The 23,620-nt window shown below is 46.2% G+C and overlaps 1 protein-coding gene across 1 annotated transcript in view; it reads right to left on the bottom strand.

The window, feature by feature from the left end:
- The window catches only part of LOC143955221 (uncharacterized), a 145,377-nt gene extending 124,711 nt beyond the window's left edge, over positions 1-20,666 (bottom strand). The window contains exons 1-10 of the mRNA XM_077465304.1: positions 20,525-20,666; positions 16,673-16,816; positions 15,911-16,055; positions 15,263-15,357; positions 15,018-15,174; positions 13,261-13,358; positions 12,993-13,142; positions 10,291-10,417; positions 9,253-9,392; positions 7,669-8,097 (exon numbers count right to left, since the gene is read on the bottom strand). Of these exons, the coding sequence (XP_077321430.1) occupies positions 7,669-8,097; positions 9,253-9,392; positions 10,291-10,417; positions 12,993-13,142; positions 13,261-13,358; positions 15,018-15,174; positions 15,263-15,357; positions 15,911-16,055; positions 16,673-16,816; positions 20,525-20,602 (1,563 nt within the window). The 5' untranslated portion in view covers positions 20,603-20,666. The remainder of the gene's footprint in view (positions 1-7,668; positions 8,098-9,252; positions 9,393-10,290; positions 10,418-12,992; positions 13,143-13,260; positions 13,359-15,017; positions 15,175-15,262; positions 15,358-15,910; positions 16,056-16,672; positions 16,817-20,524) is intronic.
- Between the last annotated feature and the right edge of the window lie 2,954 nt (positions 20,667-23,620).

Genomic DNA, 23,620 nt, shown 5'->3' with positions numbered 1-23,620 from the left:
CTTGGGGTGTCTACTTTCTAAAATGGGGTCATTTGTGGGGGTTTTGTGCCATCTTGGCATTTTATGGCCTTCAAAACTGTAATAGGTAGTGAGGCGTGAAATCAAAAATTTACGCCCTTAGAAAGCCTGAAGGCGGTGCTTGGTTTTCGGGGCCCTGTACGCGGCTAGGCTCCCAAAAAGTCCCACATATGTGGTATCCCCGTACTCAGGAGAAGCAGCAGAATTTATTTTGGGGTGTCATTTCACATACGCCCATAGCATGTGTGAGCAATATATCATTTAGTGACAACTTTGTGTAAAAAAAAAAAAAAAATTTTTTTTTTGTCATTATTCAATCGCTTGAGGCAAAAAAATAAAATATTCAATGGGCTCAACATGCCTCTTATCAATTTCCTTAGGGGGTCTACTTTCCAAAATGGGGTCATTTGGGGGGGTTTTGTACTGCCCTGTCATTTTAGCACCTCAAGAAATGAGATAGGCAGTCGTAAACTAAAAGCTGCGTAAATTCCAGAAAACGTACCTTAGTTTGTAGATGTGACAACTTTTGCGCAAACCAATAAATATACAATTATTGACTTTTTTTTTACCAAAGACATGTGGCTGAATACATTTTGGCCTAAATGTATGACTAAAATTGAGTTTATTGGATTTTTCTAATAACAAAAAGTAGAAAATATCATTTTTTTTCAAAATTTGCGGTCTTTTTACGTTTATATCGCAAAAAATAAAAATCGCAGAGGCAATCAAATACCATCAAAAGAAAGCTCTATTTGTGGGAAGAAAAGGACGCAAATTTTGTTTGGGTACAACATTGCATGACCGCGCAATTACCAGTTAAAGCAGCGCAGTGCCAAAGTGTAAAAAGACCTCTGGTCATTTACCAGCAAAATGGTCCGGTCTGAAAGTGGTTAAAACCGAAACACATACCGATTGACTACCTAGAAGCAAATCTCAAACTTTTTCACATGGAGAACCCGTGAAATAACTTTCCTGTCTCAGGGTACGGTTGCCACCTCATCCCTTTAAACCGGAACACATACCGATTAACTACCTAGAAGCAAATCTCAAACTTTTTAACATGGAGAACCCGTGAAATAACTTTCCTGTCTCAGGGTACGGTTGCCACCTAAAGCCTCACATTTTTCATGCAAGTGACACGACAGGAAACAAGGGAAATGGCCTCGATATAACAGTGACTCTGTCCCTGCTATTCATAGTTTCATAGTTAGTAAGGTTGAATAAAGACACCAGTCCATCCAGTTCAACCTAAGTGAGTGTCTACAATAGACCCCATCCCTGTACATTGCACACTCACATTGGTCCCTACCCTCAAGGCGCCCACAATCCAAGGTCCCCAATCTTATACTAGGGCCAATTTTGGACAGAAGCCAATTAACCTACCTGCATGTCTTTGGAGTGTGGGAGGAAACCGGAGTACCCGGAGGAAACCCACGCAGGCACAGGGAGAACATGCAAACTCCAGGCAGGTAGTGTCGTGGTTGGGATTTGAACCAGCGACCCTGCTTACTGCTAGGTGAGAGTGCTAACCACTACACCACTGTGCCGCCAGATATCCCTTTAAACCTGAACACATATGAATTACACGGGTTCTGAGGCTGATTTAATGCAGATAAGGCACCAAGTGAGTTTAATTGCCACCTTAATCAGCCACAGAACCTGTGGAATTCATATGTATTCAGCTTTAAAGGGATGAAGTGGCAACCCTAGCCCCAACAGGTCATGTTTTCAGGATTTCCTTCAGATGAAACGGCTGTGGTAACATTAGGGTTGCCACCTGTCCAGGATTCACCCGGACAGTTCGGTTTGGAATCATGTATCCGAGTTTCAGTCCACCTGAAACCCGGACACATTATTCAGACCAGGCTGTGGCTCTCCAAGTAACCAAGATAGTCATACACAAATCTGTTGCCGCTTTTTGGGGGCAGGTTTTGCATCACTGAAGGGTGGGGTGATGATGTCAGCAAGAGCAATTTAGCCACACCCACTGGCGCGCTTTGTGCACTACATTACTACTCTCTTTGGGGCACCCAAATGTTTCCCAGGTCTTTTATAATCCTATAGTGTTTATTGCAAAAAAAGAAAATAATAATAATTGCTTGTGCCGCAAAAGTGTTCGGGTTTGGCTTGAAGAAGAGGTGGCAACCCTATGGTACATTAGCATGATAATCACTAGGAAGAATGTTTTTTACATTTACGGCAGGTGGGCAGAATCTTCCCCTTACAAATAGCTAACAAATTTTTGGTTTCAGAGTTTTAGGGGTCCCTTATTGGATGGCGGTTCTTGCCATGCTGGCTTTGGACCTGCCCAGCTTCTTCTTGGATGGGACAGTCACCTACCTGTTGTTTTGGAGATACTCTAGCATTTAGTGTCACCCCTTTTTGCTGGCCACCATATTCCCGGCCATAGGCCTGTTACCCGAAATAAAAGAACATCCAATCCAGGTGTATTTTCAATGCTTTACCGCACAACTTCGCTCACTTAACAGTATATTGCCCATAGGTGGCTTCACACCTAGGGTGCTCCACACCTAGGGTGCTCCTTACATCAGGTGCGCCCGGCGGTCGGTTTGTGGGGAATTTTGCTCTTTTCGCGATTCGCCAAACCGGCGGACTTCTGACGCTGTTCGCACGGCGGACATATGCATTTATATTGTGAAGAACTTTGACCCATGACACATCCATCATGGGGTACAGGACAGCCAATTGAGACATTTCAGCACATGGACAATTGAACATACCCCCTACCCTATAAATAGACCTGATCTGGCAGCCATTTTACATTCTGTTTTTTGTCAGTGTAGGGACAGGACGCTGTGTGGCGCAGGGACAGTCAGTCTAATCACTAGCTATTACTATTAGGTCCACAAAAGTCCTTTTAAGGACTGGTATAGGTGTACAGTATATAGGGTTGTAATACACTTATAATATACTTTCTTTCAAATATAGAAAGTATATTATGGTGCACTGCTGTGCTGCTGGGTGCTGACCGATTCTGCAGCTGTCTTTTATCAGTGTAGGGACTGAGGGACAGTTTGGTGTTTGGAGCAGGGATAGTCTGCAAATCACTAGCTACTAGGTCCACAAAGGTCCTTTTAAGGACTGGTATAGGTGTACAGTATATAGGGTTGTACATGTATAATATACTTTCTTTCTAATATAGAAAGCATATTATACTTCACTGCTGTGCTGCTAGGCTGAGTGCTGACCGATTCTGCAACTGTCGTTTCTCAGTGTAGGGAGGGACAGTTTGGTTTTTGGAGCAGGGACAGTCTGCAATTCACTAGCTACTAGCTAGCTACTATTAGGTCCACAAAGGTCCTTTTAAGGACTGGTATAGGTGTACTATTTGGTGTCCAGTATATAGGTGTGTAATACACATATAAAATACTTGCAAATATAGAAAGCATAGTATAGTGTATTTCCACTGTGCAGCATTGTGACTGCTGAGCGGTTCAGCAGCGATACTACAAAGAGTGACAAAAGCAATTAGAAAAAAGTATTATAACTGGTGTGATAAACCAGTGGCCCCCTAAAACGACAGATTGAAGCGGGGTGTTATATACCTTCTTCCACATACATACTGCACTTCTCTAGAGACTTTTGTCACAGGGTCATTTAAAAAATGACAGGCAGAGGAAGAGACAGGCCCTTCCGCAGGGGTGGTAGGGGTAGGGCAGGAGCAACAGACTTGAGCCAAAGTGGCAAATTGCAGAAGGTGCGTGCGATTACATCAAAGGATGCACCAGACTTGGTTGAGTGGCTCACTCAGCCTTACTCTTCTGCACCCTCCTCATCCTCTCGATCTGCACCCTCTTCTGAAGATGAACTCTCTGCTGTGTGCACCCCCAAAGACACTACCACCAACACCACCACCATATACCTTCCGCTTAAGTCACAGGAATTATTTTCCGATCCATCACAAGACATTTCCGATGCGCAGCCACTCTTGGTATTGGATCAGGAAGAGGAGGTAGCAACAACCGCCACTCAGCAGTCTGATGACAGTACCCAGATCAGCCCAAGGAGGAGGTTGGTCCCCGGTGTTGCTGCCTACTCCGAGATCTCTAATTATAGCGGTGGGGAAGGTGACATCGATGATGACGTGTCTAGTGATGTCATGTGGGTGCCCACAAGAGAGGAAGAGGAGGAGAGTTCAGAGGGAGATATGGACCAGCAGATAGGGAGGAGAAGCAGGCGGAACTTAGATTGCACAGGAGGGACAAACCAGACCGCTAATGTATCAGGAGCGAGGCATCAACCATGTACGCTGGCGCTCCCAGAAACCCGGCACATGGCTCCGCAGTGTGGGCTTTTTTTAACGTGTCTGCTGCTGACAATAGTGTTGCCATCTGCAGCCTTTGCAGTCAACGCATGAGTTGCGGTAAGCCCAACACTCACCTAGGGATGACCGCCTTGAGAAGGCACATGAGCTGCCATCACCGAGCCCAGTGGGAGCAACGGAACCCACAAATCCACACTCCAGGCTCTCACCGTCCAGCCTTGTCTTCTACTTCTCCTTCTCCTCTCTCCTCACAATTGTCCTCCACTCCACCTTCCATCACGCCAAGCTCACGTTTTTCTGGAAAAAGGCAGGCTTCCGTGGGCCAAATGTTCGAGCGTAAAAAAATGGTGATGCCGGATAACCCTCTTGCCCAACGATTGACTGCTGGCTTGTCAGAACTGATAGCCCGCCAACTACTGCCATATAAACTGGTGGACTCGGAGGCCTTTCGAAAATTTGTGCCCATTGGAACACCACAATGGAAGTATTTCTCACAGAAGGGCATCCCAGAGCTATATGGCCATGTTCAGCCGCAAGTGAATGTATCTCTGGCACACAGTGTCGGTGGCAAGATACATCTGACCACAGACACATGGTCTAGCAAACACGGGCAGGGAAGGTATATAACTTTTACTGCCCACTGGGTGAACCTTCTGACGGCCATCAAGCATGTAACCCGTGGCACCCGTGTAGATTTGGTTTTACCGCCACGGATTGCATGCAGGCCTGCCTCTTCTTCTGCTCCTCCTACTCCATCCTCCCTCTCCTCCTCGGCTGACTCCTCCTTTTCCGCTGCTAGCGTCTCTTCCGCTGCACCGCCCAAGCTCCCCAGAACCTATTCGACATGCCAGGTGAGATGTTGCCATGCCGTGCTGCGTCTGTTGTGCCTGGAAGCCAAGAGCCACACTGGCCCGGCACTCCTTTCAGCTTTGCGTTCACAGGCAGATCAGTGGCTAACACTGCTCAATTTGACAGTTGGTAAAGTGGTGTGTGACAACGGTGCCAATCTGCTTAGGGCATTGAAACAGGGCAAAATTACACACGTGCCATGCATGGCACACGTGTTAAACTTGGTCGTGCAGCGATTCGTTGTCAAATACCCTGGGGTCCAGGACATCTTGTGGCAGGCAAAGAAAATCTCGGCCCATTTCAGAAGATCTTACATGGCCATGGCTCGCCTTGCTGAGATTCAGCGGCGACACAATCTGCCGGTCAGACGTCTTATTTGCGATTGCCCGACGTGATGGAACTCAACCTTCTATATGCTTGATAGGCTGCTCCAGCAGAAACGTGCAGTTAACATCTACCTGTACGAACTCTGCGGCAGAACAGGTTCTTGGGAGCTTGGTTTTTTTTCACCGCGCCAGTGGCTGCTCATGCTCGACGCATGCAGACTTCTGCGGCCATTTGATGAGATCACCAAACTGGTCAGTCGCAGCCATGGCGCCATCAGTGACATCGTACCTTATGCCTTCTTTATGGAGCATGCATTGCGTCGTGTCATTAATCAAGCCATGGAGGAGCAAGAGCAGGAAGATGGGGAAGTCGCAATGCTGGATGAATTCCCAGGGGGGCTACTCTATCTGAGACAAGTCAACAACAGGAGTCTGAAGAGGAGTCAGAGGAGGATGGTGCTGGGGCGGATGAGGAGGAACAAGAAGAGCATGCTTTAAACCTTTCTGGGATCCCTGTTGTTGTCCGTGGATGGGGAGAGGAGAACGAGGAGGACGACATTATCCTGGATGATGAGCATGATGAGCCAGGCCACCACACCGCTTCCAGTTTAGTGCAAATGGGGGATTTCATGCTCCAGTGTTTTAACAGGAACCCCCGTATAAAAAGCATAAAGGTCAAGGACCAGTACTGGGTGGCAACGTACTTAGACCCCCGGTACAAACACAAAATGGTGGAAATGTTACCACCGTCACAGAGGGCTGTCAGAATGGAGCACTTCCAGGCCTTGCTTCGAGAAATGCTGCATTCTGCTTTTGCGTGCGCTGGCAGAGGAGGAATTCCCACTCCCAGAGAAGGAGTTGCGGGTACCAATCCAACAGCGCCTGCAAGAAGAGGACGGTTTGAAGATGTGTTGGTGACTTCTGATATGAGATCATTCTTTCAGAAGTGCCCCATCAATTGCCGCCAGTGTGCCCTATCAATTGCTGCCAGTGTACCCCATCAATTGCCGCTACTGTTCCCTATCAAATGCTGGCAGTGTGCCCCCAGCCCGGCACTTACCTGTCTCGGCGCTGTCCTCCGCGCTCCGAGTCCTCCATGTCTTCTTCCATCCTCTTTCTGTCATCTCTGCTATGATTGGAAGCCTGATAGGCATTCAATCACAGCGCCTGTCGCTTCAGCCAATCAGGTGACAGGATAACCAGACCCGAGCACCTAATTGGCTGAGAGGCGGGTCAGTGTTAGGGAAGCGATGCATTCGCTTCTCTAACACAACACTGTGTAAGCAGCGAACGCACAGCAGTGCGCCCGCTGTTTACCAATTTGGAAGCCTATTAGAGCCAACGGCTCTAATCAGGATGTCTATTAGAGGCGACAGCTCTAATCAGGCACTACTGAAAACACACCCGCCACTGTAATTCAGACGCCCGGCGCCCGACAAGGGGCCGGACACCTGAATAGGGGGCAGCAGCGCGTGTGGTGTAGGTTAATGAAAAGAGATTTTATATATATATATATATATATATATATATATATATATATATATATATATTGCAATGTTGTATGTTGAAATTTGTCTTAATAAAGAAAAAGTGATTATATATATAAAAAAAAAAAGAAGCAGATCAAACTCTAATAAATAATACTTAATAAAGAATTTCTTTAATTCTAATTCTTTAATAATTCGTTTCTTTAATTTCTAAATAATTAATTTCTTTCTTACTGATACTTGTAAAGACAATAGAAAAAATACCACGCTATAGTGCATAAGTGAAAAAATAAATATAAATATAAAAATAAAATATAAAGGCAGCTGCCAAACTATGAAATACACATAGAACAAAATGCAATAAACTAAAAATGGTCAGCGCTGAAATTACAATTAATAATAATCAAAAATTATTATTGATACCTGTGTTGGAGAGATTTCCCCTCAATTCCTGTCTGGAAGGAGAAATCCCAGAACAGCGAAAAGGCAAAAAAAACGTGAAGAGAAAACAACCTGAGCAACATGAAGATGAACAATAAAAACGTATAAATAAATAAAAATTCAAAAAATTATTGCCAGTAATAAAATTAGAACAGAAATCACACCTCAGCCATAAAACAAAAACATTCCACATGGGTTGGCTGATCCTTTCAGACGGCCTTTTTATTGTACGATTGTTCTACAGACTTAACCATTCAACCTATAGAACTTTACCATCAGTTTTCAGCGGCGTCCGGTGATGCGTCTTCTGGTGGAAACCGAGTGACATTTTGTACGCAAAAAATTTGCCGCATTCTGAGCAGGAAAACTGTTTCTCCCCGGTGTGAATCCTCATATGCTTATCACAGGGCCCTTTTTTGGAGAAGCGCTTTCCGCACTCGCAACAGGAAAACGGCTTCTCGCCGGTGTGAGTTCTTATGTGCACGTTAAGGTTTCCTTTTCTCTGGAAGCATTTACCGCACTCGGGACATAGAAAGGGTTTCTCGCCGGTGTGAACTCTGTGGTGTTGAAATAGATCCGATTTAGTTTTGAAGGACTTCTCGCACTCAGAACACGGAAAGGGTTTTTTGCTGGCGTTCGTTCTCCAATTTACAACCAGGTCTTGAATTTTTAGGCTTGATTTTTCACAACCCTGAAAAGAATGTGAAGAAGAATGAGGAGAAGAAGAAAAAGAAGAAGAAGAAGAAGAAGAAGGAGAAGAAGGAGAAGAAGAAGGAGAAGGAGAAGGAGAAGAAGAAGGAGAAGGAGAAGAAGAAGGAGAAGAAGAAGAAGGAGGAGAAGGAGAAGAAGAAGGAGAAGGAGAAGGAGAAGAAGAAGGAGAAGGAGAAGAAGAAGGAGAAGAAGAAGAAGGAGGAGAAGGAGAAGAAAAAGAAGAAGAAGGAGGAGGAGAAGGAGAAGAAAAAGAAGAAGAATGAGAAGAAGAAGAAGAAGAAGAAGAAGGAGAAGGAGAAGAAGAAGGAGAAGGAGAAGAAGAATGAGAAGGAGAAGAAGAAGGAGAAGGGGAAGAAGAAGAAGAAGAAGAAGAAGGAGGAGAAGGAGAAGAAAAAGAAGAAGAAGGAGGAGGAGAAGGAGAAGAAAAAGAAGAAGAATGAGAAGAAGAATGAGAAGAAGAAGAATGAGAAGAAGGAGAATGAGAAGAAGGAGAAGGAGGAGAACAAGAAGAAGAAGGAGAAGAAGAAGAAGAAGAAGAAGAAGAAGAAGAAGAAGAAGAAGAAAAAGAATGAGGAGAAGGAGAAGGAGGAGAAGGAGAAGAAAAAGAAGAAGAATGAGAAGAAGAAGAAGAAGAAGAAGAAGAAGAAGAAGAAGAAGAAGAAGAAGAAGGAGGAGAATGAGAAGAAGAACAAGGAGAAGAAAAAGAAGAAGAATGAGAAGAAGAAGAAGAATGAGAAGAAGGAGAATGAGAAGAAGAAGAAGGAGAAGGAGAAGGAGGAGAACAAGAAGAAGAAGAAGAAGGAGAAGAAGAAGAATGAGAAGAAGAAGAAGAAGAAGGAGGAGAATGAGAAGAAGAAGGAGAAGGAGAAGAAAAAGAAGAAGAAGGAGGAGAAGGAGAAGAAAAAGAAGAAGAATGAGAAGAAGAATGAGAAGAAGAATGAGAATGAGAAGAAGAAGAAGAAGGAGAACAAGGAGAAGGAGAAGGAGAAGGAGGAGAACAAGAAGAAGAAGGAGGAGAATGAGAAGAAGAAGAATGAGAAGAAGGAGAATGAGAAGAAGGAGAATGAGAAGAAGAAGAAGGAGAATGAGAAGAAGAAGAAGGGTCCTTAGAATTAAACGGATCTGTTGATCTTACCAGAGGATTAAGCTTGTGATGTATATTTTGAGCAACAGTGATTACTCCTGGAGGACATTGGGCCACGCCAGTATCTTCTTTGTTATTATCTGCAGGTAAAATAAGACGTTCCTCTGGGGTCTCCCGGACGTTGGCTCCTCCTGTTGATTTTTTTTTATTAAGTATTAGCAGGATTGTTCACGTTTTTGCACTGAGCTACTTTAACTGACATTTGCGAGGTCATGCAACTCTGTACCCAGACCAAATGTACAGTATATCATTTTTAGTATTTTATTAAGTATTAGCAGGATTGTTCACGTTTTTGCACTGCGCTACTTTAACTGACAATTGCGAGGTCATGCAACTCTGTACCCAGACAAAATGTACAGTATATAATTTTTCCACCCAAATAGAGCTTTCTTTTTGTGGTATTTGATCATCATGTCTTTTTGATTGTTTGTAAGTTATAGTGTCTATAAACTATGGTATAAAACTGTTTTTTTTTTTTTTTTTTTTTACTAGTAATGGCGGTGATCAGCTACATATAGTAGGACTGCGATAGTGCAGCGGCCAATCTGACACTAACTGATACTGGGGGGAACTGGCTAACTGACACTAAAACTGTGATCAGTGATAATACTATACACTGTCACTGTACTAATGACACTGGCTGGGAGCCAGTGTGTGCCTAAAAAGTGTCTAATGTGTGCTGCTTTTTACAAAAAAAAAATATAATTGTTTCTTCTCCCTGCTTTGCAGGGAGAAGAAACTGAGAGATCGTTCCCTCTGTGCAGAGCCCTGGGTTAATTGTCAGCACTGGGTTCTAAGCTGTAATTGGATACAGCCGATTAGCGGGTTCCAGCCATGAATCATTGGCCAGGACCTGCTGACCAACTCTCCTGTGTACAATCACAGCAGAAGTCGGCAGGCGGGGGGAACGCACACGTCCCTTGTACCCAGCGATATACAGGTACGTCGCTGTGCCTGTACAGGCCACCCGAAAAGAACAAAAAAAAGTGAAAAAAAAAATATGGAGTGCTGCATTTTTGTATCTAATACCTGAACTGACATCCTCCTTCATAATTGTCACCATCATTTCAACTTCTTCTACTGACAACTGATAACAGTGTGCATCAATCTTTTCTGCCTCTGTGACATCAGGTTTTATACCCATCATTTCTTCTCCCTGAAAATAACAAAATTACGGTGAGCACTATTATCCTGAGACTACATTAAAGAATATCTAATACAGTTTAGAGCATGCTTTCTCAACCTTTTAACCCTAGAGGAACCCCAAAAAATTATTTTCATGTGTCGAGGAACCCTTACTAAAACCAAATTAGTAGGGCTCATTAGGAACAATGCTTCTGATATTGGTGGTCAATAGGAAGAGTCAATAGGAAGAATGTCCCCCCTTCTTCTTCAGCTAAAAAGATATTTGGTGTCATGCTGCTGGCTTTGCCAAGTGGTGCTGAACCTTGAACTCTGTAGGCATCATCAAATAGGTGGTTCATCAGCCACAGCTCAAGAAACCCCTAGCAACCTCTGGAGGAACCCCAGGGTTCCACGGATCCCTTGTTGAGAATGGCTGGTTTAGAGGCAAGTTTGAGTTCAACAGTGTAGGCAGGTGTAGTTTGGCCTCCCTACACAGGTGGTGCTGTTCAGCAGCCATTATGCAGCAAGGATGGTGGACAAGAGGAACTCTTGTTCCTCTGAGGCCTCCGTAGATGTCATCAGGGGAGCAGCCATCTGATTGCATGGTGGTGCTCTGGATGACCTCGGTGGCCATCTTTATTGTAGGTAGTGCTGATAAGTAGCACTGTCCCAATACAGTTGGTGCACATTTGGAAAGTGGCTAGGACAAGGACAGAAACCCGTTGGCGAGGGACAGCATGTCTAGCACATGGAAAAGTTCCAGAGTAGGGATGACGCGTCAGCCTCCAGTAAAGCCGCGTACACACGTAGCGGTATGTCCGACATACTTAGTCTGGCGGACTTCCCGCCAGACTGTCTGTCGGACTTTCCGAACGGGCTACTTGCCCACACACGGCACTTTTTGAGCGGACTAATACGGCGTACTAAGTCCGCCGTACTATCCGCCCTACTTTTGAAATGAACGGACTCGCCCACACACGCGGAGGAAAGTCAGCTCATTTCGAGCGCGTCTCCAGGTAGGCGGGGCTCGCGAAGGAGATGTCGCTGGCCCCGCCGCCTGGTATGGACTTAAAGGGGAACCCCAACGCCGAAAAAAATCGGCGTGGGGGTCCCCCCCAAGTCCACAACAGACCCTTGTCCGAGCACGCTACCCGGCCGGCCAGGAAAGGGGGGGCGAGCGAGCGCCCCCCCCTCCTGAGCTGTACCAGGCCGCGTGCCCTCAACATGGGGGGTGCCTTGGGGAAGGGGGGGCCCCCCCACCCCAAAGCACCTTGTCCCCATGTTGATGAGGACAAGGGCCTCTTCCCGACAACCCTGGCCGTTGGTTGTCGGGGTCTGCGGGTGGGGGGCTTATCGGAATCCGGGAGCCCCCTTTAATAAGGGGGCCCCCGTATACCGGCCCCCACCCTATGTGAATGAGTATGGGGTACAATGTACCCCTACCCATTCACCTGTAAAATAAAGTACAAAAAAAAACACAACACACAAGATAAAATAATTTATTGCACAGCTCCGGGGGTCTTCTCGCCGGACTCCTCCGCTATCTCCTTGTAGCTCTTTTACTAGCGGAGGAGCCCGGCATTCTTCTTCGTCGCCGCGGCCTCTTCTTCCGACTTCGGGGGTCTTGTCCTCCTCTTCGGTTCTTCTGCCGGGCCACCGCGCCTTCTTATAGCTCTTTTACAGGCGGTGGCCCGGTCTTCTGTCGCCGCCGCCGCCTTCCGTTCTTCTTCTTCTTCTCCAGGAGATGTTGACTCGACGATCTCTCCGGCCGCAATGCCAGGGACGCGCTGCGCTGCCACTTATATAGGGACAAGGGGCAGTGTCACATGGGGTTATGTCACATGGGTTGGTCACATGGGTTGATGTCACATGGCGACAGTCCCAGCATCCTCCGGGACTGTGACATCGTAAGGGGGCTGGGTCACCATGTGACACCAACCCATGTGACACCGCCCCTTGTCCCTATATAAGTGGCAGCGCAGCGCGTCCCTGGCATTGCGGCCGGAGAGATTGTCGAGTCAACATCTCCAGGAGAAGAAGAAGAAGAAGAAGAACGGAAGGCGGCGGCGGCGGCGACAGAAGACCGGGCCACCGCCTGTAAAAGAGCTATAAGAAGGCGCGGTGGCCCGGCAGAAGAACCGAAGAGGGGGACAAGACCCCGAAGTCGGAAGAAGAGGCCGGCTGCGAGGAAGAAAGCTGGACTCCTCCGCTAGCAAAAGAGCTACAAGAAGATAGCAGAGGAGTCCGGTGAGAAGACCCCCGAAGACGGAAGACCCTCGGAGCTGTGCAATAAAGTATTTTATCTTGTGTGTTGTGTTTTTTTTGTACTTTTATTTTACAGGTGAATGGGTAGGGGTACATTGTACCCCATACTCATTCACATAGGGTGGGGGGCCGGTATCTGGGGGCCCCCTTATTAAAGGGGGCTCCCGGATTCCGATGATCTCCACTCACCATCTCTTCTCCTTCCTTTTTACCCTCAACTTTGATGTCTTTCAGTTCTCCAACCTAAACCCCAAAGATGATTAAATAAAACATGAAAAAGTTATTGCAAATAAGAGATGGCACCTCATAGTTTTCAGTTACTATTGCTTGGTCCCATCTACCTGATCATGGCAAGAGATGTGGATATCTTTCTGTATGGAATCCCGGGAATACAGAGGACCACCCTCCTCCATGGACTGTTGAGCTCCACTCACCAACATCTCTTCTTCTTCCTTCTTAACCTCAAATTTGATGCCTTTCGGTTCTTCACCCTAAACCCCAAAGATGATAGAATGCATAGGAAAAAAAATAAAAAGAAAAGAAAAATAGAAGAATGTCCTCTTATAGCATAGAACCATTATTTAGTTCTGGATTATTAGTCCCATCTACCTGATCAGGTAATGCATAGTTGTGATCTTCCAGTGTGGAATCACAGGAATGCTGTGGATGGGGAGAGCTCTCTGGAGGGTTTCCATTACTGGATCCATCTGTAGGAAACACACACACTGACTTACACTTGATGGCTTACACCTGGGAGTCCTCAAAGAACTTAGCCAGGTAATAAGCCAGACCATTATTCCTAATTTTTATGGACAGTTTAGTGACTGATATGTTATCAGCTGATTAACGAAAAGCCAACATGGTACCAATATTTAAAAAAAAGAGCAGAGATATATACCTGTAAACTACAGACCAGTCAGTCTAACATCGATAGTATGCAAACTATTGGAGGGGTGATGATAAGGGACTAAATCCACAAATTTTCTGATGAAAACAGTATCATTAGCAGTAATCAGCATGGATTTCCGAAAGATCCTTCTTGCCAAACCAATCTGTTAACATTCTACAAGGACGTGAGCTGCCATCTAGATAAAGGAAGGCCGGTGGATGTGGTGTATCTGGATTGTGCAAAAGCATACGATACAGTCCCCCATAAACGCCTAATTTACAAATTGAGTTGTGTTGGCATGGACTATAGGGTATGTACCTAGATAGAACACTGGTTACAGGGGCGTGTCCAAAGGCTGGTGATAAATAGCGAGTACTCAGACTGGTCTGGAGTGGTAAGTGGGGTACCCCAAGGATATGTCCTGGGACCAATTCTGTTTAATATATTCATATATAATAAAGACGTTGGTATAAATAGATCAATCTCAGTGTCTGTTGATGGTACACAGCTAAGCAGGGCAATAACTTCACAGCAGGATATAGAAACTTTACAAAAAAAAATCAAAAAGATAAAGGAGTGGGCGACTACATGGTAAATGAGGTTTCATTTTGAAAGATGTAAAGTTTGGGGCTAAAAATATGAATACAAGTTACTCGCTAGGGGGAGAACTTCTGGGGGAATCCAGGATGGAAAAAGATCTGGAGGTCCTAGTAGATTACAGACTCAGCAACGACATGCAATGCCAAGCTGCAGCAAGTAAGGCCAGCAGAATATTGGCATGCATTAAAAAATGGGATGCACTCCAGAGATAAAACTAAAATTCTACCACTTTCCGTTCGGCCGCATCTGGAGTATTCTGTCTACTTCTGGGCACCAGTCCTTAGGAAGGATGTGCTGGAAGCAGAGAGAGTCCAGAGAAGGGCAACAAAGCTGATAAGGGGACTGGAGGACATTCGTTATGAGGAAGGAATACAAGCACCAACCTTATTCTCCCTGGAGAAGAGACACTTGAGAGGAGATATGATATCGATATACAAATATCTCAATGGTGATTCAAGCACAGGGAGGAAACTATTCAGTCTCAAAGACACGCGGGCACACAATTAACTTGGAGGAGAAGCGACTTAACCTTAAACTACATAGAGGGTTCTTTACTGTCAAAGTAAGGATCCCGGTAAGGATGTGTAACTCCTTTCCACAATTGGTGGTGTCAATATTTAAAAAAAGACACTTAGATGGGCATATTAGCGAACGCAATATACAGGGATATTGGAAATGGTATTGACATAAACACACCCACACGGACACACCCACACAGGTTGAATTGGGTGGACTGGTGTCTTTATTCAATCGTAAAAACGATGTAACTTTAAGTAACTATGACCGAATACATTGTTTCTATGTGTTTATCAGATGATGGGGGATCTAGGTGGAGCCTCCGTACTGCTCTCTCCTTTACAATAAAGTCTCCCCTTACCCGGTGATGTGAGGGGCGGCTGATTCATCATGACGTCCTTGTAGAGATCCTCGTGTCCTTCTAAATATGTGCACATCATCTTCACACTAACCTCCTCTTCTTCTTCTTCCTTTATCTCTTTTTTTATAGTAATATTAAAATTACTCCAGTTTTCCTTCTGAATGTAAAGGTAAAAAAAAAAATAATTAAAAGTGCAGCTAATGTATAGATCATAATATAGCTATTAGTGATTATTGATCTTGTACCTGATGGTGAGGGATGATGTGATCTTCCGGTGTAAACTCCCAGGAATTTGGAGGACAGTGACATCTCTCTGGTGGGTTCCCATTACTGGATCCATCTGTAGGAAACACACACACTGACTGAATACAAAGCTTACTACTACTACTACTACTACTACTACTTACTTACTTACTACTTATAGACCTCTTAATAAACAAGGGACAATAAAGGCTTGATTGGACGTAACGCGTAAGGGCGTTCAGATCATTAGGTCAGATGATGGTGGATCTAGGTCAGCCATTCTCAACCAAGCTTCCTCCAGAGGTGGCTAGGGGTTCCTTGAGCTGTGCCTGATTTACCACCTATTTGATGGTGCCTACATAGTTTTGAGCCAATGCCACTTGGAAGAGCCAGTGGTATGACACCAAAGCTACAGCTCTCTGTAAGGGGGCCATTCTTACCACCACTTTAAAAATGGGAATTCTTCTAACTTACCACCAAATTAAGGGGCATTGTTCCCACGGACCCCCAATTAATGTTTTTTTTATCAGGGGTTCCCCGAGCCTTGAAAATTACTTTAAGGGTTCCCCTGGGGTAAAATGGTTGAGAAAAGACTGATCTAGGTGGACCCTCCGTACTGCTCTCTCCTTTACAATAAAGTCTCCTCTTACCCGGTGATGTGAGGGGCGGCTGATTGTCCATCATGACGTCCTTGTAGAGATCCTTGTGTCCTTCTAAACACTCCCGCTCCTTCATCACACCATCCTCCTCCTCTTCTTCTTTGATACCAACATTATTATTGCTCCAGATTCCACTCTGAATATAAAAGTAAAGTATTAAAAATGCGCTTCTCTTCCATGGAGACATCTTAATGCCTTAAGTCACATGAATACAGGTGCATGAGGTCACGTACAACATAAAATCAAGTATATTTCCACACCCAGGAAGCCCAGGTCCTGGGACAGCCACCTTAGCCACGAATGGATGTGTGCAACTGTACGTGAGTATATGCCGATATACTCTTGTACAATGTGTGGACATACTCCCGAAAACGAAAAAGTCTGCATTCACATAGAAGGCAAGGCTTCTTGGCAAGGTTGCCACCTCATCCTTTTAAACCCGGACACATATGAATTACACAGGTTCTGTGGCTGATTAAGGTGGTAATTATACTCACTTGGTACCTTATCTGCATTAAACTAGCCTCAGAACCCGTGTAATTCATATGTGTTCGGGTTTAAAGGGATGAGGTGGCAACTCTACTTCTTGGATGTCGAAATACTCCCAACCCCGGTTTTACATCATACTCGGTCTTATATGCCTGTCTGTATGGAGCCTTATGGGAACCTGACATACACAATGATATAGTCACCATCCAGACACATCCCTTGTCTGTTACTGGATAATGTCCCAGAATTCCCGGCACCGCTCACCTCTCCTGTCAGAAGGTCAATGAGCTTCTGAGTGACTTCCAAAATCTTCTGCTCACTGTTTCTTTCTGGAACCAGTAAGGAATGTAGAGGAACCGTAATGGGGTCTTGTCCATCTCCTGATGTCTTCTTCACAACTATGTTATCCTATGGGGAGAGATTAGTAATCACTATAAATATTTCCCAACAAAAGAAGTCACAACTTGCTGCCATCATCATCATCATCATCATCATCCCTCTTTGCTACGATCTGATCCACGTCATCGATCTTTCAATGATGTTTCTTCTCATACTTGCAGATAAGCCTTGGAGATGTTGAGCTGCCATCATTGTCCCTCTTTTCTGGGGCAACGGCACCTTCCAACCAGGGTCGTCTTTAATATTGATTGGACCCTGGGCAAAACTTTTCTTGACCCCCCCCCCATGCAGTTTGGCTCTCCACTTGCTCTGAGACATACAATAAATAGCAGCTAGACTCAAAATCAGTTTACTGAATCAGATAAGGCATCTATTGTAATTGATTGCCAGAGGTTACAGTGTATCATTACCGCTCACTGACTGGTTTCTAGAGGTTACAGCACACATTACAGCTCACTGGTTAGTTGCTAGAGGTTACAGCACATGATTTCTGCTTGTTGATTGGTTGCTAGAGATTACTGTGGATATGACCTCGGGGGGCATGATTTACATATCAATGCCGCCGCCTGCAGCTATTTTTTCTTTTCCTTTCTTCTTTTTTTCAATATCTCCTTCTAGGGTTCTACTGACACCAGTGGTGGCTGGTGGTATATATTTTTTTTTATCGTGTGACGAGCTTCCTGATTGGTCGGGTGGAGAATCAGGAAAACAATAGCGAATATCAATTCGCTAATGTAACACAACTAGGTGGGCTCGGGGCACACTGCTCTACGCCCCGAGCCCACCCTTTTTTGAAGCCTATTAGTGCCTCCGGTTCTAATCACGTGCTTAAAAAAAAAAAAAACCCCATTGGAATCCATACGTCTGGCACCCCACATGTAGATTAAGGGTCGGATGCATGGCTGGGGGGGGCGGCACCTGTGCGCCCTACATTACAGGCCGCCACTGACTGACACCCTTTTTTTTACCGGAAAGTCCGAGCACCGATACTTATGGTCCAGTACTCAGGGATATCTTTGTTGTGCGATTTGAGCCCATACGAAATGGACAGGCTCAAATCGCACTGCAAAGAATTGCATGTGATTTGAACAGGAATGCATCCCCCCATTGCTCCTGTGTGAACCCAGGCTGAAGTCACTATGACAAGCTTGAGTTCGCACAGGAGCGGTGTGGGAAAACTCATGTGACTCGGACAGAAATTGCACCGCATTCCTGTACAAATCCCATGCGATTCTTTGCAGTGTGATTTGAGCCTATTCTTTTTGTATGGGCTCAAATTGAACCACAAAAGGTATTGGTTTCTGGTAACGGAGCATTTTCACGAGTACCAATACTCATACTCATGAAAATACTCGGTATTGGCACTGATACTGATACCAGTACAACCATATCTTCTTCTATTTTCTTCCCTTGTTCCTATCTTCTACTCTTTTTGGCCTTCCGGCCATTCAGGAAAGGCCCTGCGGCCGCTGGTTGGCCTCCTTGAGGTCTACTCCACACCTGAGGACTGATACACTATGTTACCAAAAGTATTGGGACACCTACCTTTACACGCACATGAACTTTTTTGACATCCCAGTCTTAGTGTGTAGGGTTCAATATTGAGTTGGCCCACCCTTTGCAGCTATAACAGCTTCAACTCTTCCGGGAAGGCTGTCCACAAGGTTTAGGAGTGTGTCTATGGGAATGTTTGACCATTCTTCCAGAAGCGCATTTGTGAGGTCAGGCACTGATGTTGGACGAGAAGGCCTTGCTCACAGTCTCCACTCTAATTCACCCCAAAGGTGTTCTATCGGGTTGAGGTCAGGACTCTGTGCAGGCCAGTCAAGTTCTTCCACCCCAAACTCACTCATCCATTTCTTTATGGACCTCGTTTTGTGCACTGGTGGGCAGTCATGTTGGAACAGGAAGGAACCATCCCCAAACTGTTCCCACAAAGTTGGGGGCATGAAATTGTCCAAAATTGTCATGAATGCTGATGCCTTAAGAGTTCCCTTTACTGGAACTAAGGTGTCAAGCCCAACCCCTGAAAAACAATCCCACATCATCATCCCCCCTCCACCAAATGATTTGAACCAGTGCACAATGCAAGGTCCATAAAGACATGGATGAGCGAGTTTGGGGTGGAAAAACTTGACTGGCCTGCACAGAGTCCTGACCTCAACCCGATAGAACACCTTTGGGATGAATTAGAGAGGAGACTGCGAGCCAGGCTTTCTCGTCCAACATCAGTGCCTGACCTCACAAATGTTCTTCTGGAAGAATGGTCAAACTTTCCCATAGACACACTCCTAAACCCTGTGGACGGCCTTCCCAGAAGAGTTGAAACTGTTATAGCTGCAAAGGGTGGACCAACTCAATACTGAACCCTACGGACTAAGACTGGGAGGCCATTAAAGTTCATGTGTGTGTAAAGGGAGGTGTCCCAATACTTTAGATAATAAAGTATAACCAGGTTTGGAGGATCTAAATGTTTTGTTACCTAAAAGTTGGGGCCATCCCATAATCTCGAGGTAGGCCCCCTTGATTTACCGGTTCCTCCTCTGAGATATGTTCCGTTCTTCCAAAAGTGCAGTTGTGAGGCCAGGCACTGAAGTTGGATGAGAAGGCCTGGCTCGCAGTCTCCGATCTAATTCATCCCAAAGGTGTTCTATCGGGTTGAGGTCAGGACTTTGTGCAGGACAGTCAAGTTCCTCCACCCCAAACTTGGTCATCCATGTCTTAATGGACCTTGCTTTGTACACTGGTCCAAATCATTTGGTGGAGGGGGGATTATGGTGGGGGGGTTGTTTTTCAGGGGTTGGGATTGGCCCCTTAGTTCCAGCTCAGTCGTGTTGGAACAGGAAGGGGCCATCCCCAAACTGTTCCCACAAAGTTGGGAGCATGAAATTGTCCAAAATTGTCCAGTATGCTGACGCCTTAAGAGTTCCCTTCACTGGAATTAAGGGGCCAAGCCCAACCCCTGAGGAGGGGGGGTTATGGTGTGGGGGGTTGTTCCTCAGGGGTTGGGCTTGACCCCTTAATTCCAGTGAAGGGAACTCTTAAGGCGTCAGCATAGCGGACAATTTTGGACAAGGGAACAAAGTTAGAGGACCTACCTCTTTAGGAAGCGGAACCTATGTGTATGATTATGTATGATCGCCATATTCTGGTCCCTTTCTTGTTTTCCCTATTTCATCCAGTTGTCAGTACAAAAAAAGTTGTTTACAGAACTTTTTTTTTATTTTTGGGCAATTAAAAAATAGCAAACAAAAAATAATATCCATGAGCCACTTCCTGGTGGATTAAAACCACGATCCCAGAATCCTCATCAATTTTATCAGCAACAGAAATTCGTTTAAAATGATCAGTTATCAGGAAAATTTAATTCAGGGAAAAAAAAGTATATTCGTGATGATTTATTTATTAGCTTGTCTGGAAAAAAATAAATTAAACAAAAAAAATAAAATAATAATAAATAAAAAAAAAGTAAAAGCAGTAAAAAACTAAAAATTAAAAAAAAAAATCTTATAAAAAAATAAAATAATAATTTCATCCAAAATTGTCATTTTTTTGTCAGCTAAAAACAAATATTACTACATCTGTTGTTTAAACTTGTGAAAATATAATAAAAATGTTTAAAACAAAAAAATAAAAAATTATAGGAAATTACAAATATAGACTCTTTGCAGTGATTTGTTGTTTGGAATAAAACGGCGCTCCCAGAATCCTCCTCACCTCCCCGGTCAGCAGGTAGATGATCTCCAGGGTGAGCCGTAATATCCTCTCCGTCAGGTTGCTGCAGTTTTCCTCCATCGCTCCCAACTCTGTCCCATTCACTTCCTGCAACAATAGTGGCCACCCCCCCTCCCCCGATGGCCAGCCTCATGGGTAAAAAGAAAGCTCTTTTGTGATTGGTTCTTCTCGGCCATTTTGTTGTAGCCCAGCAGATTTGAAGGAACTCGCTGTTATTTGTGAAATAATGCTCAAACCCTGAGGACTTCTACCAATACCCACCAAAAATTGTGGTCAGCTGAGAGTAGGCTGGATGTCTAAGACACGTGACATGTTCACTTATTTGAATGCCAACATTGTTATTATTATTGGTGTACAGGATTTATATTGTACCAGCAGTTTGCGTAGCACTTTGCGATATAATGTCCTCATACACGAGCCACAACAATATGGCTGCCCCCGGGAGCTTATCCTCTGTAGGGCTCTCACCTCCACTGTCATGCAGGCAGGCTTCTCCCACCAGTGCTTAGAGCAGACCTGCTACTTCCTCAACCCTTCCAACGCAGAGGAACCCTTCCAATGCACAGGAACCCTTCCAAGGCAGAGGAACCCTTCCAACGCACAGGAACCCTTCCAAGGCAGAGGAACCCTTCCAACGCACAGGAACTCTTCCAACGCAGAGAAACCCTTCCAACGCAGAGAAACCCTTCCAAAGCAGAGGAACCCTTCCGACGCACAGGAACCCTTTCGACGCACAGGAACCCTTCCGACGCACAGGAACCCTTCCGACGCACAGGAACCCTTCCGACGCACAGGAACCCTTTCGACGCACAGGAACCCTTTCGACGCACAGGAACCCTTCCGACGCACAGGAACCCTTCCGACGCACAGGAACCCTTCCAAAGCAGAGGAACCCTTCCAAAGCAGAGGAACCCTTCCAACGCACAGGAACCCTTCCAAAGCAGAGGAACCCTTCCAACGCAGAGGAACCCTTCCAAAGCAGAGGAACCCTTCCAACGCAGAGGAACCCTTCCAAAGCAGAGGAACCCTTCCAACGCAGAGGAACCCTTCCAACGCACAGAAACCCTTCCAACGCAGAGGAACCCTTCCAACGCACAGAAACCCTTCCAACGCACAGGAACCCTTCCAATGCAGAGGTACTCTTCCTACGCAGAGGAACCCTTCCAACGCACAGGAACCCTTCCAAGGCAGAGGTACTCTTCCTACGCAGAGGAATCCTTCCAACTCAGAGGAACCCTTCCAACGCACAGGAACCCTTCCAACGCACAGGAACCCTTCCAAAGCAGAGGAACCCTTCCAACGCAGAGGAACCCTTCCAACGCAGAGGAACCCTTCCAACGCACAGAAACCCTTCCAACGCAGAGGAACCCTTCCAACGCACAGAAACCCTTCCAACGCAGAGAAACCCTTCCAACGCAGAGGAACCCTTCCAACGCACAGAAACCCTTCCAACGCACAGAAACCCTTCCAACGCAGAGGAACCCTTCCAATGCACAGAAACCCTTCCAACGCACAGAAACCCTTCCAACGCAGAGGAATCCTTCCAACGCACAGGAACCCTTCCAACGCACAGGAACCCTTCCAACGCACAGGAACCCTTCCAACGCAGAGGAACCCTTCCAACGCACAGGAACCCTTCCAATGCAGAGGAACCCTTCCAACGCAGAGGAACCCTTCCAACGCACAGGAACCCTTCCAACGCACAGGAACCCTTCCAACACAGAGCAACCCTTCCAACGCACGGGAACCCTTCCAACGCACGGGAACCCTTCCAAAGCACAGGAACCCTTCCAACACAGAGCAACCCTTCCAACGCACAGGAACCCTTCGAACGCACAGGAACCCTTCCAACACAGAGCAACCCTTCCAACGCACAGGAACCCTTCGAACGCAGAGGAACCCTTCCAACGCAGAGGAACCCTTCCAACGCACAGGAACCCTTCCAATGCAGAGGTACTCTTCCTACGCAGAGGAACCCTTCCAACGCACAGGAACCCTTCCAAGGCAGAGGTACTCTTCCTACGCAGAGGAATCCTTCCAACTCAGAGGAACCCTTCCAACGCACAGGAACCCTTCCAATGCACAGGAACCCTTCCAAAGCAGAGGAACCCTTCCAACGCAGAGGAACCCTTCCAACGCAGAGGAACCCTTCCAACGCACAGAAACCCTTCCAACGCAGAGGAACCCTTCCAACGCACAGAAACCCTTCCAACGCAGAGAAACCCTTCCAACGCAGAGGAACCCTTCCAACGCACAGAAACCCTTCCAACGCACAGAAACCCTTCCAACGCAGAGGAACCCTTCCAATGCACAGAAACCCTTCCAACGCACAGAAACCCTTCCAACGCAGAGGAACCCTTCCAACGCACAGAAACCCTTCCAACGCAGAGGAACCCTTCCAACGCACAGGAACCCTTCCAACGCAGAGGAACCCTTCCAACGCAGAGGAACCCTTCCAACGCACAGGAACCCTTCCAACGCACAGGAACCCTTCCAACGCACAGGAACCCTTCCAATGCAGAGGAACCCTTCCAACGTAGAGAAACCCTTTCAAAGCAGAGGAACCCTTCCAACGTGGAGGAACCCTTTCAAAGCAGAGGAACCCTTCCAACGCACAGGAACCCTTCCAACGCACAGGAACCCTTCCAACGCACAGGAACCCTTCCAACGCAGAGGAACCCTTCCAACGCACAGGAACCCTTCCAACGCAGAGGAACCCTTCCAACGCAGAGGAACCCTTCCAACGCACAGGAACCCTTCCAACGCACAGGAACCCTTCCAACGCACAGGAACCCTTCCAACACAGAGCAACCCTTCCAACGCACGGGAACCCTTCCAACGCACGGGAACCCTTCCAAAGCACAGGAACCCTTCCAACACAGAGCAACCCTTCCAACGCACAGGAACCCTTCCAACGCACAGGAACCCTTCCAACACAGAGCAACCCTTCCAACGCACAGGAACCCTTCGAACGCAGAGGAACCCTTCCAACGCAGAGGAACCCTTCCAACGCAGAGGAACTCTTCCAATGCACAGGAACCCTTCCAACACACAGGAACCCTTCCAACGCAGAGGAAC

Source organism: Lithobates pipiens, unplaced genomic scaffold (assembly GCF_037356315.1).
Source record: "Lithobates pipiens isolate NorthernLeopardFrog02 unplaced genomic scaffold, aLitPip1_a1.2 Scaffold_35, whole genome shotgun sequence".
Taxonomy (NCBI): Eukaryota; Metazoa; Chordata; class Amphibia; order Anura; family Ranidae; genus Lithobates; species Lithobates pipiens.
This window is presented reverse-complemented; position numbering and strand designations above follow the sequence as displayed.